Here is a 13,355-nt window from a genome sequence, read left to right on the forward strand (position 1 = left end):
ATTAACAAAGTGGTTAGTCCCTGATCTGTGATTAGGTTTTCCTATTGGCCAAATATGAAATGTTTCTGTAAGGCGCATCTTCAAATCCTTCCACATCCAGATTCACAGTAAGATCCACTTTTCATGAAGGAACAAAATGTGATACAGGTTGTGTGGTGTTCCTAGTATTCTGAGATCGATGCAGCTTTTAGATTAAGCCCACTCTTTTCAAAAGAGCTTAATCAATTGGAGACCCACCTCCAGAGCCCTGACCTGCAAAGTTCCAGAGACTCATTCCTCTTCTGTCATGGTGTTCATCAGTTGCATGAAGCCACAGGAAGAGTAAGTGACACTCAAGTCATCCCTGCTCTGATTTATTAATTAGCAATCTTGCTAATGCTTCTTAGTAATCAGTTTCAGTAGTCTTGGGGAGAGAGGCAATTTCTCAGATTGCTAGGGCCAAGCCCATGCAAAGCTTTGAATATCAAGACAGAGACTTTGAACTGGACTCTTCATTCAACTGGGAGTCAGCAAAGAAACCGGAGCACTGGAGTTATGTGTTCAGAGTGACCTGTTGTGTTAAACGAATGATCTGCTACCTTTTTGTACCAATGTGAGCATTTGGGGATGTTTTGATGTCATTCCTAGATATGAAATGTAGTGATGAAACATGAAGATCATGAATGTGTGTGTTGCTTTGGCAAGGACTGATGTGATGTGATGGGGCCCAATCTTATAGCAACTAACAAGTATAAGATGGGCTTTTTTTCCTGCCATTGATAATTGGGCATTCAAAGCTCATGTTCAATGTGTGATCCACTATAAGCCCCAGATCCCTTTTAGCCGTAGTACTGCCTAGCCAGTTATTTTGTAGTTGTGCATTTGCTTTTTTTCACCCCTAAGTGTAGTATTTTGCACTTGTTTTTATTGAATTTCATCTTGTTGACTTCAGACCAATTCTCCAATTTGTCAAGATTGTTTTGATTTCTAATCCTGTCCTCCAAAGTACTAGGAACCCCTCCCAGTTTGTCATCATCCACAAATTTTATAAGCATACTCTTCACTCTGTTGTTCAAGTCATTAATGAAAATACTGAATAGTATCAGGCCGAGAAGAACCTTTGTAGATCACCCTCCCAGTTTGACAGTGAACCATTGATAGCACTCTTTGAGTATGATCTTTCAACCAGTTGTGCACCCATCTTATGGTAATTTCATCTAGAACTACTTTTCCCTCATTTGCCTTTGAGAAAATCATGTGGGATTATGTCAAAAGGCTTACTAAAATCAACATATATCCCATCTACAGCTTCCCCCCCAGTCCATTAGGCCTGGAAGGAAATTAGGTTGGTTAGGCATGAGTTCTTGACAAATCCGTGTTGGTTATTACTTATCATACCATTATCCTCTAGGTGCTTACAAATTGATTATTAAATAATTTGTTCCAGTGTCTTTCCAGGTATTGAAGTTAGGCTGATTGATCTATAATTCCCTGGGTCCTCTTTGTTCTCCTTTTTAAAGATAGGTTCTATGTTTGCCCTTCTGTGATCCTCTGGACCTCACCCATCTTGGTGCTGTTTACATTTGATGTAAAGTGGATGCAGACTTTAGTGTCTCCTGCATACTGCTGGCATTTCAGCCTGTGTTGTCTCACTGACTTTCCTAATGTCTTCCTATATATCTTGAATAATATGAAGATAACAAGCTTGTGGGACTTTTCAGGGGGGCCTGCTGTGGAGGAACAGCTACTCACAATGATCCTCCGGGTTCAATCTGAACAGAAAGCCCTGGTTTTGTGCTGGTTCCAGTGACCTCTTTAGCTGCAGGCAACCAGACTGTTAGATGCTCACAATATGAAATAGCACAGACAGGACCAGCAGGGTGAGTGTGAATGTAGCTCTCCTATTTGTGGACAGGAGGAGGTCAACTACCAAAGCAACAATAGATGTCTCTGTACTGTGCCCTGTTCTGACACCAGATTGAGTGGGATCTAAGATATTGATTGCTGAAAGGTTGCTGACTTCTTGATCAGGTTGCTTAGAAAAGGGATGCTAGAGACCAGGCAGTAGTTTGGGAGGTCACTAGTGTCGAAGAATGGTTTCTCAATAATGTCCGGGCCATTGCCTGTTTTAGTGTGAAAGAGAAATCCCCTGCATCCATGTCAGTGTTGACAGTCTCTATTAGTAGTCGCCCCACAATGGAAGGTGATGTGCTCAGGAAGAAAGGAAGCAATTTGAAGCCTGGAAGGATTCTACGAAGGTGTGATTTTGCCATTTTTATGATTATGACAGAGCAGAGGTTGGATCTCTGCCTCCTAGCTCATTGGCATAGATTTGTAGAAATTCTTTGTATCAGACTTTATTTTCTGCCACTGATGCTCAGGTTTTCTGCTTTGTCCTTACACCTCCCGTCCACCTCATATTTCCAACAACTGCGGGGGTGGGGGAGGAGGTGAGGGAGAGAGCTTGCTTTGATGCTAGAGCATCAATAGAAGTAGTTAGGGAGTTGTAGTGACACAGTAATTATTCAACTCTTGATCAGCTATCATTTTTTATAAATTAAGGTTTGGAATTTGGCAAGTCCAAACATTTTTGGTCAGTCCACTGGGGGTAATTGTTTGTTGTCTTGCTGTGGAGAGAGGTTTTATTTCTGTCTAGAGCGGGACGGGGTCGGACCAGGATTGGCAGGAATCAAATCTGTGTTTCTTTGGTGCACACCATGCCTGAGGGTGTTGCTGACTCTGTGTGTGGAGGCTGAGATTGCTTCTGAGAATCCTATGGTGGAGAGTTATAGAAGTACCAGCTTTTCTATTTGCTGTTCACTTCCTCCCTCTGTCATTTCTTTCCTCTCCCCTTTTCCTCTAACCATTAGTCTGGCCACTCTTCACTCTTCTAACACCAGTATTCCTCCATTTCAGTTGCTCCCTTTATTCTCCATTGCTCACTCTTGTCTGCAGTCCTACATTTTCTGCCCCAGTCTTTTCTTACTGGTTTTATTTTTTCCCTTTTTTCTGGTACTACTGTTCCATCTGGAATTCAATCTGGAATTCTCTCTCCCTCCACTTTGATTTCACTCTTCTCCCTACTCTGCTGCTCTGCCTGTCTTTGCTTTCCTTAACTGTACCTGCTTTTCTTTTCCCCCCATTCTATATCATTCCTGCCTCCTTTTACTCTGCATCCTCCTCTCTGACCTGTAACCCCCTCTGCTAATCTTTATACACCTTCCACTGCACGCTCGCTCTTTCTTTCTCCTTGACCAATGCAGAGTACTTACCTCTTAAGATGTTTATAGAAAAGGCGTTTGTTTCTGACTGGTTCTTTGTTTAATGATTTTAATGAATGTTCTTACCTGAGCTTTCATTATTTTTCAGGTTTTAAAAATCAGCTTGGTTGGCCACAGGAAACGTATTTTGGCATCTCTGGGAGACAGGCTTCACGAAGACCCTCCTCAGAAACCACCAAGGTCAATAACCCTCAGGGTAAGTTTCTAGCAAATTTGGTATCTCGTAAAGTCAGCAATCATTTAATAAAAATACTATTTAAAAAGAAAACTGAAAGCAAAAAGAATTGTCACTTAGTAGCTAAGCATATAGAATGAGTTTTATCACTTTCCTTTTTGTTTGCTGCTCTGTAGTGCAAGTCTCTGCTTTAGTTACACAAAGCTAACTGAAATCAGTGAGATAAACATGTATAGATATCAAGGTGTTTCTGGGTATCTAAAGTTACTTGTCTTACTCAGTTTCCATTAATAACCCCACTCCTGCAAGCCTGGTCATGGTACCTCCGGGGATTTTCCACTTTCACTGATTTTTATATCCCTCCCATTGCAATAAATTCACTAGATTTCTAATCCCAGAAATTTTGCTTTCTTGGTATCTATTATCCGTATTACCTTATGGTCTGGGGACCCTGTCTTTACTGTGTTGTGTTCAAGGTAGTTCATGCTCATTAGCACCTTTTACTATGACATTTTCATTCAGTTCTTCCCTGTTTGAGTAGATTTGATTTGAGTATTTCCATGGTGACTGCTCCTCTGATTGGAATTTCATTCTGGAATGGATTTCCAGTTGTCGGGCACATAATGTGCTCCCTAGTTGTATTTCCTGGTGTTAGGAGGAGAAGGTAAAGCTAGAGTGGGAACTGCTGCTGCCTTTTATAATCTTATTTTAACAGAAAATTATCGATTCTGTGACCTCCCTGTTTTTACCCTCTTTAGTGTCAAACGCTATATACAAATGCTTAGATTTAGAAATCTATAACCTGTTTTTTAATATTGTGCTAGCAAAAGTGCCTTTCAGTTCATGATGTCCTGCCCTAGAGAATTGCTCAAAATAGGGTATTTTTAGTTACATTTTATATCTCGGTTTGTTGTGTGAATGGCCTCCTGGCACACTGCAAGTGCTAAAATAAAAAAGAAATGGCCAATGCTGAAAGTAGCACACACTCACTCAGGGGTTTCGATGTATTGGATTTGAAAACTATTTCTATACATGGGAATGTTCCTCTTCTGCTGGTGGAAAAGCTTTCACATCCTACGTTACTAGCAGCATTGTACATTCTCTGTACAGTGAAAAGTACACTAGATCTCCTCCTCATGTAATCAGGATGAGGAAAAATATTTCACTGCCCAACAGCTAGAATTACTAATGCAGACAGTAACTAAATATTATTCATCACTTTATGTACAGTTGTCTTCAATGGGAGTCCTAAAGGAAAGGACATGAGTTTGGATTAAGATCCTCTACTCCTTCAATAGCTGAGATACTGTACCATAGAAATACTCAAACAAAAACATAGGGGAGTGTTTACCTTATAATATGCACTAATGATTTTATTTCAAGCTGAAGAATAGTTTGGATACGGTGAAATGTATATCTGCTTCTGTAGGAAGATCTGTTTGTGTCTAGCACATTGAAAGAACCATTTTTTGGTGTGAAGATTGTTCCTAAAAGGATGCCAGTATAAGTCTTAGCTGGGCTAATAGCCTCAGACCACCACTTCAGTTTTTCTAGTTCCTACAGTAGCTTTAAACATTATTTTTTTAATGAAGAAAACATTGGTAAATATTAAAGCAAAAGTAACAAAGATACAGTATGAAATGCGGAGATTGATCACTCTTACCTATGAGCAGAAACCTTCCATTGGAAGAGCAACCAACCACATTAGACCACCCCAGGCCTCCTTACTCTCCTCCTGGTCTCTCAGCAGCTTGAAATAGGGTGCCTTAGAGCGGTCCACAATCTAGTTTGGCTCTGTGGAAAACTGAACCAAGAATCCCCTTTAGTTACTCCTCTAAAACAATAAGAAGTAGGTTTTCCTCCCTGCGCCAGAGCAACCATTTGTATCTCGGCATTGTTGTACGGTACCTTCAGGCCCATTGTTGTTCAATGTTAAATAGTTATATTATAGTTATGCTTCATACACATAAACTGGCACATTCCCTGCTCCAAATAACTTAATCTAAGAAAATTGTCTTTATCTTCTCCTGGCACTGTTTCCTGGTGCATGTGATAACTGGGCCATCTGCTCAACACCTGGTCAGAAACTAGACTGTTCCTGATAGTGGAGTTCATCTGTAACTGTATCTCCTGGTCACCCCAGATCTGGACAAGCACTCTTGTGAACCTCAGGCCAGCTTAAGGTATCCTTGCACAAAAGCTTCTTTTGAGAAGTGATTCAAAAGCAGCTTGGGAAGCTAACACTGAAATTTGACGATTGCACAGAAGTGGATGCTGGCAAAAAGGGGTACACACATGGAGACCGAAGGTGCGCTGCCCAGTTGTGCAGGTGAGGGCTTCTGGAGAACTTGACTCTACAGCAGAGTCCAGAAAATTGATCAGAGTCCACTTAAGAAGTGACTAGTGCATTGTGGGACAGATGTGGGAGGAAGAATTGATCCAGTGCAGTTGCTATGCTAGTGTTTGCAGTCCCTACTGGTACAGCACCCGCGCAGATTGTCATGGTGGTAGAGAGCATGCTGTTAGCTTTCCTACTAGCAAGTGGAACTTAACTGGTAATATGAACACCTGAACACTAATGTTTGCAATGTTGTGTTGTTGGATGTACGAGAAGGTTGCAACTCCCAAACTACCCCAGTGTCCTAGACAAGACCACCGTGTCCTGCATCTGTTACAAACAGTTTGGCTAGATACTGATACACTGATGTTTTCTGGAGCCCTGGGAGTTGTAATCTGTGTTCTGTTTCTCTCTCTAATTTCCCCATATAAACTGTATTCTGCAGGGCCATTACAAATTGTATGTAAAGTATGTATCTTATATCTCTGTCCACTCATTTTCTCTCCCAACAAGGGAAGACATTGCTGGAGTACAAACCACGTGGCTTCTCCCAAGTGGTGGTATATTGCCCCTTACAAATAGTTAAGGCATCAATCGTGTGTTTAGCTGGACCCTGACAAGGGCTGGCATGTAGCTGTATCTTCCCAGCAGCAACTCTGGGAGAGGACTTGGCTCAGAGTTGGGAAATGGGGATGTAATTTTCTACCAGCCTATACCAGTAGCAGATTACTTCCCCTTCCATGCTGCTCATTCGCCACCCATCTCCATCAACTTCCATCTACACAGGAGGAATCATGTCTCCATGGAGCCTGCTCACAAACTGGTGATGTGGGGAGGCTGTGAGGAAAATAAGGGTGCATTACTGCCCTCTACAAGTTGTGTAGGGCAAGTCACAATCTAATACAGGGATCCGCAATCTTTCAGAAGTGGTGTGCCAAATCTTCATTTATTCACTTTAATTTAAGGTTTCGCATGCCAGTAATACATTTTAACGTTTTTTAGAGGGTCTCTCTCTATAAGTCTATATATTACATAACTAAACTATTGTCGTATGCAAAATAAACAAGGTTTTCAAAATGTTTAAGAAGCTTCATTTAGGGTGCTGGAGTCAGGGCTGGGGTCGGGGGGTATAGGGGTCAGGGCAGAGGGCTGGGTGTGTGAGGGGGTGCAGGGGTCAGGGCAGAGGGGTGGGGGTTGTGGGGGTGCAGGGGTCAGGGCAGAGGGCTGGGGTGTGTGGGGGGTGTAGGGATCAGGGCAGAGGGCTGGGCGGGTGTGAGGGGGGTGTAGGGGTTAGGGCAGAGGGCTGGGGTTGTGGACGGGGTCATGGGGGTGCTCGCAGCCCCTTGCCCTGGGCGGCTCACGGCAAGAGGCTGGAGGGGATATGCCCTGATTCCACGCCCCTTCCCCAAGGCCCTGTCCCCACCTCTTCTCCGCCTCTTCCACGGAGCAGCGAGTGCGCTGCGGCTCCACTTCTCCCCCTCCCCCGCAAGGGCCATCAGCTGATCGGTGGCAGGGAGGGAGAGGAGGAGGTTGGGCAGGAACCCAGCACGCTGGGGGAAGAGGTGCGTGAAGGGGAGCTTGCCTGCCCTGCAGCAGCAGCCGGCAGGACCAAGCTTCTTCACCCTGCCCCGGCGGGGGGGCAGAGAAGAGTGGGCCGGGGTGGGCAGGATTTTTAATGGCACGCTGCTGCCTGCCGGGGTCCCGGCCTGGGTTCAGCAGCAGGCTGAGTGGGGCCGGTGGCTGGGACCCGGCAGGCAGAAGCGTGCCATTAAAAATCAGCGTCTTTGGCCCGCGTGCCATAGGTTGCCGACCCCTGATCTAATACAAAATAACATTCATTCATCATAAATTCTTTCTTCAGGAAATGCTCCTACATTTCGTATTGACAATAGTTCAAATATAGTTTTAAACAGGTTGCTTGAAGACATAAAAATGGTATTATACCATGCTACATTTTCCATTTCTATCCAGGAACCCAGCGGTAACCATACTCCTCCTCAGTTGTCTCCCTCACTTAGCCAAAGCACTTACACTACCGGTGGCTCCCTAGACGTTCCTCACATTATCATGCAGGGGGATGCAAGGAGAAGAAGAAATGAAAACTATTTTGAAGATATTCCCCGGTCAAAACTGGAGAGGCAGATGGCACAGGTAAGGTTAAAAAAGTGTCCTCATGCTGTTGATCAAAGAATTAAACCTAGTCATTGTTGCATATTCAGATATTGGGGCCAGATCCAAATCAGCAAATGCAGTATCCGTTTTTGATGTTTTTTAGTTTCAAAGCAGTGTTTGCAAGGGTTAAGAATCCTAAACTAGATTAGTTTGTGCACATATATATATCATATTTTCAAAAGTGTGTGCATGTACTTCATTTAAGACTCTTAGGGCCAGATTTTTAAATATATTTAGATGCCCCTAAATACAGGTAAATGCCTATGTGCATTTGAAAATCCCAGTAGGTGCCTGTTTGCATCTTTACGCATCTAAATACCCTTAAAAATGAAGCTCACAATCTTGCAAAGAGTTAATCTTATGAATGAGTCTTTTGCAGGATCAGGACCTACATTTTTAAACTCATAGTACTGAACCAATTTTTTTTAAAGAAAGAAATACATAGTAGCAAGGAAAGAAATTCTAGAAAACAACTTTATAAAGAAGTAAGTTAGAATAGGACATAGAAAAAGATTGGGGATTGTTTATACTTCCTTCCAGGAGGCCAAGATATTGACTGACTAGCCTTAAACAAGTAGTTGGTAGGCCCTTGCTCAAGAAGTCATCACTTGATGTTAAAGGCATCCCTGTCCAGCTTGAAAGTTTCCCTTCATGGGGAAACTTAATGTAGATTTTCTGATACCAGCCCAGGTGCTGCTGACATGCCTGTGGGATCTGAATAGGGTTGTTTTTTGCTGACTCTATCCCATCCTTGTTGACGGGTCTTAGAACAGAGTTTAGGCGTAGCTCTTGCTCCCCGAGAGTCCTCTTACAAGCGGTTCCTTGTGGTTCCATTCAGTTGCCCTGCCTGTTCTATACAGACTGATGTACAAGCTCCTGAGAGAAAACTCCATTTTAGGCTGTGTTTTCATCAGTATTCAGAAGACATTAGTTTCACGTCTCCTTTTCAAGAGAAGGTGCCAATTCGTAGCACTGGCTGAGAGAGCGACCCATGTAAAAATGAGCTGGCAGAACCTCACTATAGAAAAGACAAACATGATACAGGTTTGAAGAGAAACTAATGAGGGGTGTGACTGCTTCCAGTACTGAGTGTGCCCATCATTTTCCAAGGAAGTTTGTATTCTTGGGGTTTATTTGGACATTCTTAAAAGGTTTGTAATTTATTTATATAATGACTTACGGGCCCATCACTGTAGCACTAAATGCATCTCAACATTAAATCAAACTGTCCACAAAAGACAGCATAAATCAGTCCCCTTCCCTGTACTCCTTCAACCAACCAGAGATAATGTACTGATGATTTTAAATCAAGCATATGCTTGACCAAAAAGATGGGTCTTGTACCATTCTGAAGGTCAGTAAAGTTAAGCTATCAGCAAAAGTGCCTCAGGATGATCTCTGCTGTTCTTTGTGCATAGGGAGAAAGATACCAAGTCCTAAATCATGTAATGCTTTGCAGTGTAGATCAAAAATAAAACTTGGAATTGCACCCAAAAACAGATGGGAAGCCAGTGCAGTTCATGGAGCACATTTGTAACATGAACAGTTCACTTCACTAAGCAGGCAGGCTGTTACGTTCTGCTCTGTGTGAAGCTTCCAAGTAGTCTTCAAGCATAGCCCAAAGTAGAGCGTATTTCAGTAGTTCAACCTTAAAGTGACAAAGACTGTGCAAATAACTGTGTTATAGTCTACATGATAGAGAAAAGGCTGCAATCTCTTTGTTAAATGCATGTAGAGAAAAAGCAATTAAAAACGCAAATGAAAAACGAAACCCATATGCTACCTGGGAATCCAAGAGCAGTTGATGAATCCCATTTGTTAAGGCAAACATTTATAGGAAAGTGAAATTAGATCTTTTTTCAAAGAAAAATTTAAACTTGGCTGTTGTATAATTTTATCCTACTGAATTAGGGCTCTCATTCTAATCCAGAAACAGAGCTGGGGAAAGTTGCCCAGTGTGCAAGCTTGCTTTCAAACATAAATTTGCGAGGCTTTCACGGTGAGTGGAAGTTTGACTGAAGTCCATGGGGGCGGGGGGGACGACATTTATCCCTGTACCTACTTAACCACTTTACCTACTGTAAAAATACTTCTTTGAAGGTCACAAATCTTGGAAGTTTGAATATGAAATATCTCATAATTTGTGGTTGAGTAGACTGATTTGTGCACATTTTATCACTTGGTTCACACTTCCCTCTTCCTCTTTTAGTCTCTAATGTTTTGGGTTTTTTTAAGTACCATTTTAGCAGCCCAGCCTGCCTCCCTTTCGCTTTCCTTTCTTCCTGTCTTAACATCCTGATCCTCCAGAGAGGTCTGAAACATCCCTTCCTCAGATACATAGGGACTTTTCAGAAAAAAATATTTTTTTTCTGGAAAAGCCATCATATGTGCCTCCTATCTAAAGAAAGAACGGGGCATTTAGTACCTCTCCTGCCTCAATGTATTTGTAAAACCACTTAAGTGTTGGTGTTTTCCTGAGAGTTGGTACACAGTGAATGCTCTTCTGCTCCTTCTCTCTCACTTTCTCAGTGAAAAACTAGGACAGTCATCCTTCAGGATTCCTTCAGATACCAAATGAAAAAAGACAGATCCAGAATGAAATCACAGCTTAGAGTGGTGGCTGTTTTAGCATCAAATCTAGCTCTGTATTCAGTTCTGTGGTACTGGTGTATGCAGAACTCCCATTGACATCAATGGGAATATCAGTGACTCCATGTGGTGATCATTCTCAGTTTGTCCGAGTCATGCTTTTAAGAGGTTAAACTGGGCTTTGCTCAGCCAATCTGGTCTCAAAATAGACATTTGAATTGAGGGTTTTTTTTCTCAGCATCTTGACATGTGCCCCAAATGCTTTGCTGAAATGAACCTTATTTAGAAACATAGGACTGGAAAGGCTCTCCTGGATCATCAAGTCCAGTCTCCTGTTATCATAGGCAAATCCATTATGTAAGCCATTCGTAAATTTATTAAGATCAATTTTAAAACTGGTTAGTCTGTTGTTTTTGGTACTCATAGTGAAAGGCTGTTCCAGATCTTTAGTCTCTCCCAAAAATTCCTCTTGAAAGTAAAGCATTCAGTTTGATCCTATGCATGGATACACTGCCCTCTGTTGTATCTAGCAGTCTCTTCTAATCCAAACATTTGTAGGTTCCTTTGGTTTGTCCCAGACTGACTTCTTCGCAAGCAGTTATTGAAAGTGTCCTGCCCCCAGCTAGAGTACTTCTCACAGACAAGTCCTTTTTTATTCTACCACATGTTACTGGGGCTAGCTTGCATAGTTCCTTCGTCCCTTAACCCTTTCTCTGCCAGGTTCCATTCAAGGGGTATACACTCAATCATAGGGAGATTCATGTACTTAAGTACCTCAGGATCAAGTCCTCAATGCTGTAATTTTGGAGGGTTTTTTAGATTCATTTTTCATCACATATTTAATGGGCACATTTTAGCTTACATTGGAGAGAGGCTACTGGATGAAAGACAATTTACAGATTTATAGCTTACTAAAAGGAATGCATGGCTATCACACTGTTCACTTTAGCTCCTTTCTCAACTTTATTTGATTTTAAACTTTCCGGTAAACCTATTTTGAGCTTTAATTTAAAATCTAAAATCCAAAGAAAATATTTTAAAAGAATCAATGCACTCTAATTGTTCTGTCATTAATATGACACATATTTTCACTATATGCTATGTATTAATCATCAAGCATGCTGATTTTTGCATTAGATATCAACCCTTCTGCTTTTGTTAAGGCCATTTAATACTTTAGAGGACAAAAGGTTTACATCATTCTTCTAAATCATACTCCGATCTTATTTCTAAAAATCGATGACTTATTTGCTTGATTGAGACAAGATTGTACTAAATTAGTTTAACACAGGTGAGCCTGCCACTACAGGAGGTCAGACTAGATGATCACAGTACTTACTTTCTGGTCATTTTGTAGTACAGGGAGGTAAAAAAGAGTAATGCAGAGATTTTCAAGGGAGCCTAAGCAATTTAGACACCCAAATCCTATTGAATTTCCTTTTAAAATCCCAGCCAAAATGTAAAATCTTCGAAGTCCTTGAGATTACCAGAATGTAACACAGATGATTGTGAAAAGGACTTTGTGAAACCTATCAAGATAAGACTGACTAGCCTGTGTATCATTGGTATTGGAGGCAGAAGATGATTTAGTGCTGAGCCTGCAAGTTATAGATGAACGTGATCAAATCAGCATATTCAATGTAGCTCCAGTTACACTCGAGATTAGTAAACCTTGAAATTGGAATGGAAATCACTGATTCATTTGTTTGGGAAATGAGTGAAATGACTCCTGAAGGTCAGCAAAAGGCAGCTTGTCACAGGCAAATGAACTCTTTTCAAAGGAGAATATTAATCTGCGTGCTCAAAGTGTCCATTTAGAAAACCAGACTAGATATGTAACTTGAGGATCCTTAGTTTGCCATAGGGGTCAAAGAAGCCTAACTGGGGCGATGGGGCAAAATGGGGCTCAGATTCATCCAAATGTCAGGCCCTTCTTCCTGCCTCCTCCAAATATGAGTGGGGAAAAGTTCCACAGCTCCAAAAGGTCACTTCCGCTGAGCAGTGCTCGGCTCTGTTTGCCTTCTCTCTGACCACTGGAGCCAAGCACAGATCAATTTGCTGAGCATTACAGGAGATCATAGTGGTGGAAGCTGCTGCTTCTGAAGTGTGGTTGGCAGATCTTTGGAGTTCAGTGCCTTCTCCAGTGAGGCACACATCATGGTGCACTTAATGATCCTAATGTTAGCTACCATCAATCCTGACTGATAAACTTCATAGAAATATTGTTTTTCCAGGGCAAAGACTAAGGGCTGGCTGAAAAGCTCATTGATGACAATGGAAAGAGTCCTCTTGCAGTTAGTGAGGTTAAGATCAGGCTCTAACACCTCAACAAGATCTGTCATTTGTGGCAGGGAAAATCATGGGTGTGAAAAGGAAGCCTGGTTAAGTTTCTTAAGAAACGCTGCTTAAAATCTCAGCTCTTTAAGACTAAAGATTTTACAGACAACAAAGAAACTCTAACACCTAGAGTAAAAATGCATCAAAGGTTGCAAAACCAGGACATTGTTGTTCCTTCATTACTTTGGCCTTGGTATTGTAATACTGTAGTAATAGGAAGAAAGACATTCTTTCGTATCTCAAAAGGGTGGGAAAAATTGAATTCACATGTTCTTGGTCAAGGGAATTCACTGAAGAGGGAACCCAGGGCTGAACCCTATGCCCACTCCATTTTTAAGCCTTTCTGGGCTCTTTGTTTTCATTATTTGATTTGACATTCTATTCTGGAACTTAAGAGCCAGGTAATGTAAGAGGATAATAGCTTGAGTGTGCATTTTTTACATAAAGTCATTCCAATCAGTGTAGTGCCACCGTGGAATGTGAA

General features: G+C 41.8%; 1 protein-coding gene across 10 annotated transcripts in view; it reads left to right on the forward strand.

The window, feature by feature from the left end:
* Nucleotides 1-13,355, forward strand: part of ANKS1B (ankyrin repeat and sterile alpha motif domain containing 1B) — a 747,009-nt gene that overhangs the window by 666,053 nt on the left and 67,601 nt on the right. For all 10 annotated transcript variants that reach the window (XM_073327424.2, XM_073327427.2, XM_073327426.2 and 7 more), the window contains 2 exons: nucleotides 3,349-3,456; nucleotides 7,745-7,924. In XM_073327424.2, the coding sequence (XP_073183525.1) occupies nucleotides 3,349-3,456; nucleotides 7,745-7,924 (288 nt within the window). The remainder of the gene's footprint in view (nucleotides 1-3,348; nucleotides 3,457-7,744; nucleotides 7,925-13,355) is intronic.

The sequence above is a fragment of the Lepidochelys kempii genome, chromosome 1, assembly GCF_965140285.1.
Source record: "Lepidochelys kempii isolate rLepKem1 chromosome 1, rLepKem1.hap1, whole genome shotgun sequence".
Taxonomy (NCBI): Eukaryota; Metazoa; Chordata; order Testudines; family Cheloniidae; genus Lepidochelys; species Lepidochelys kempii.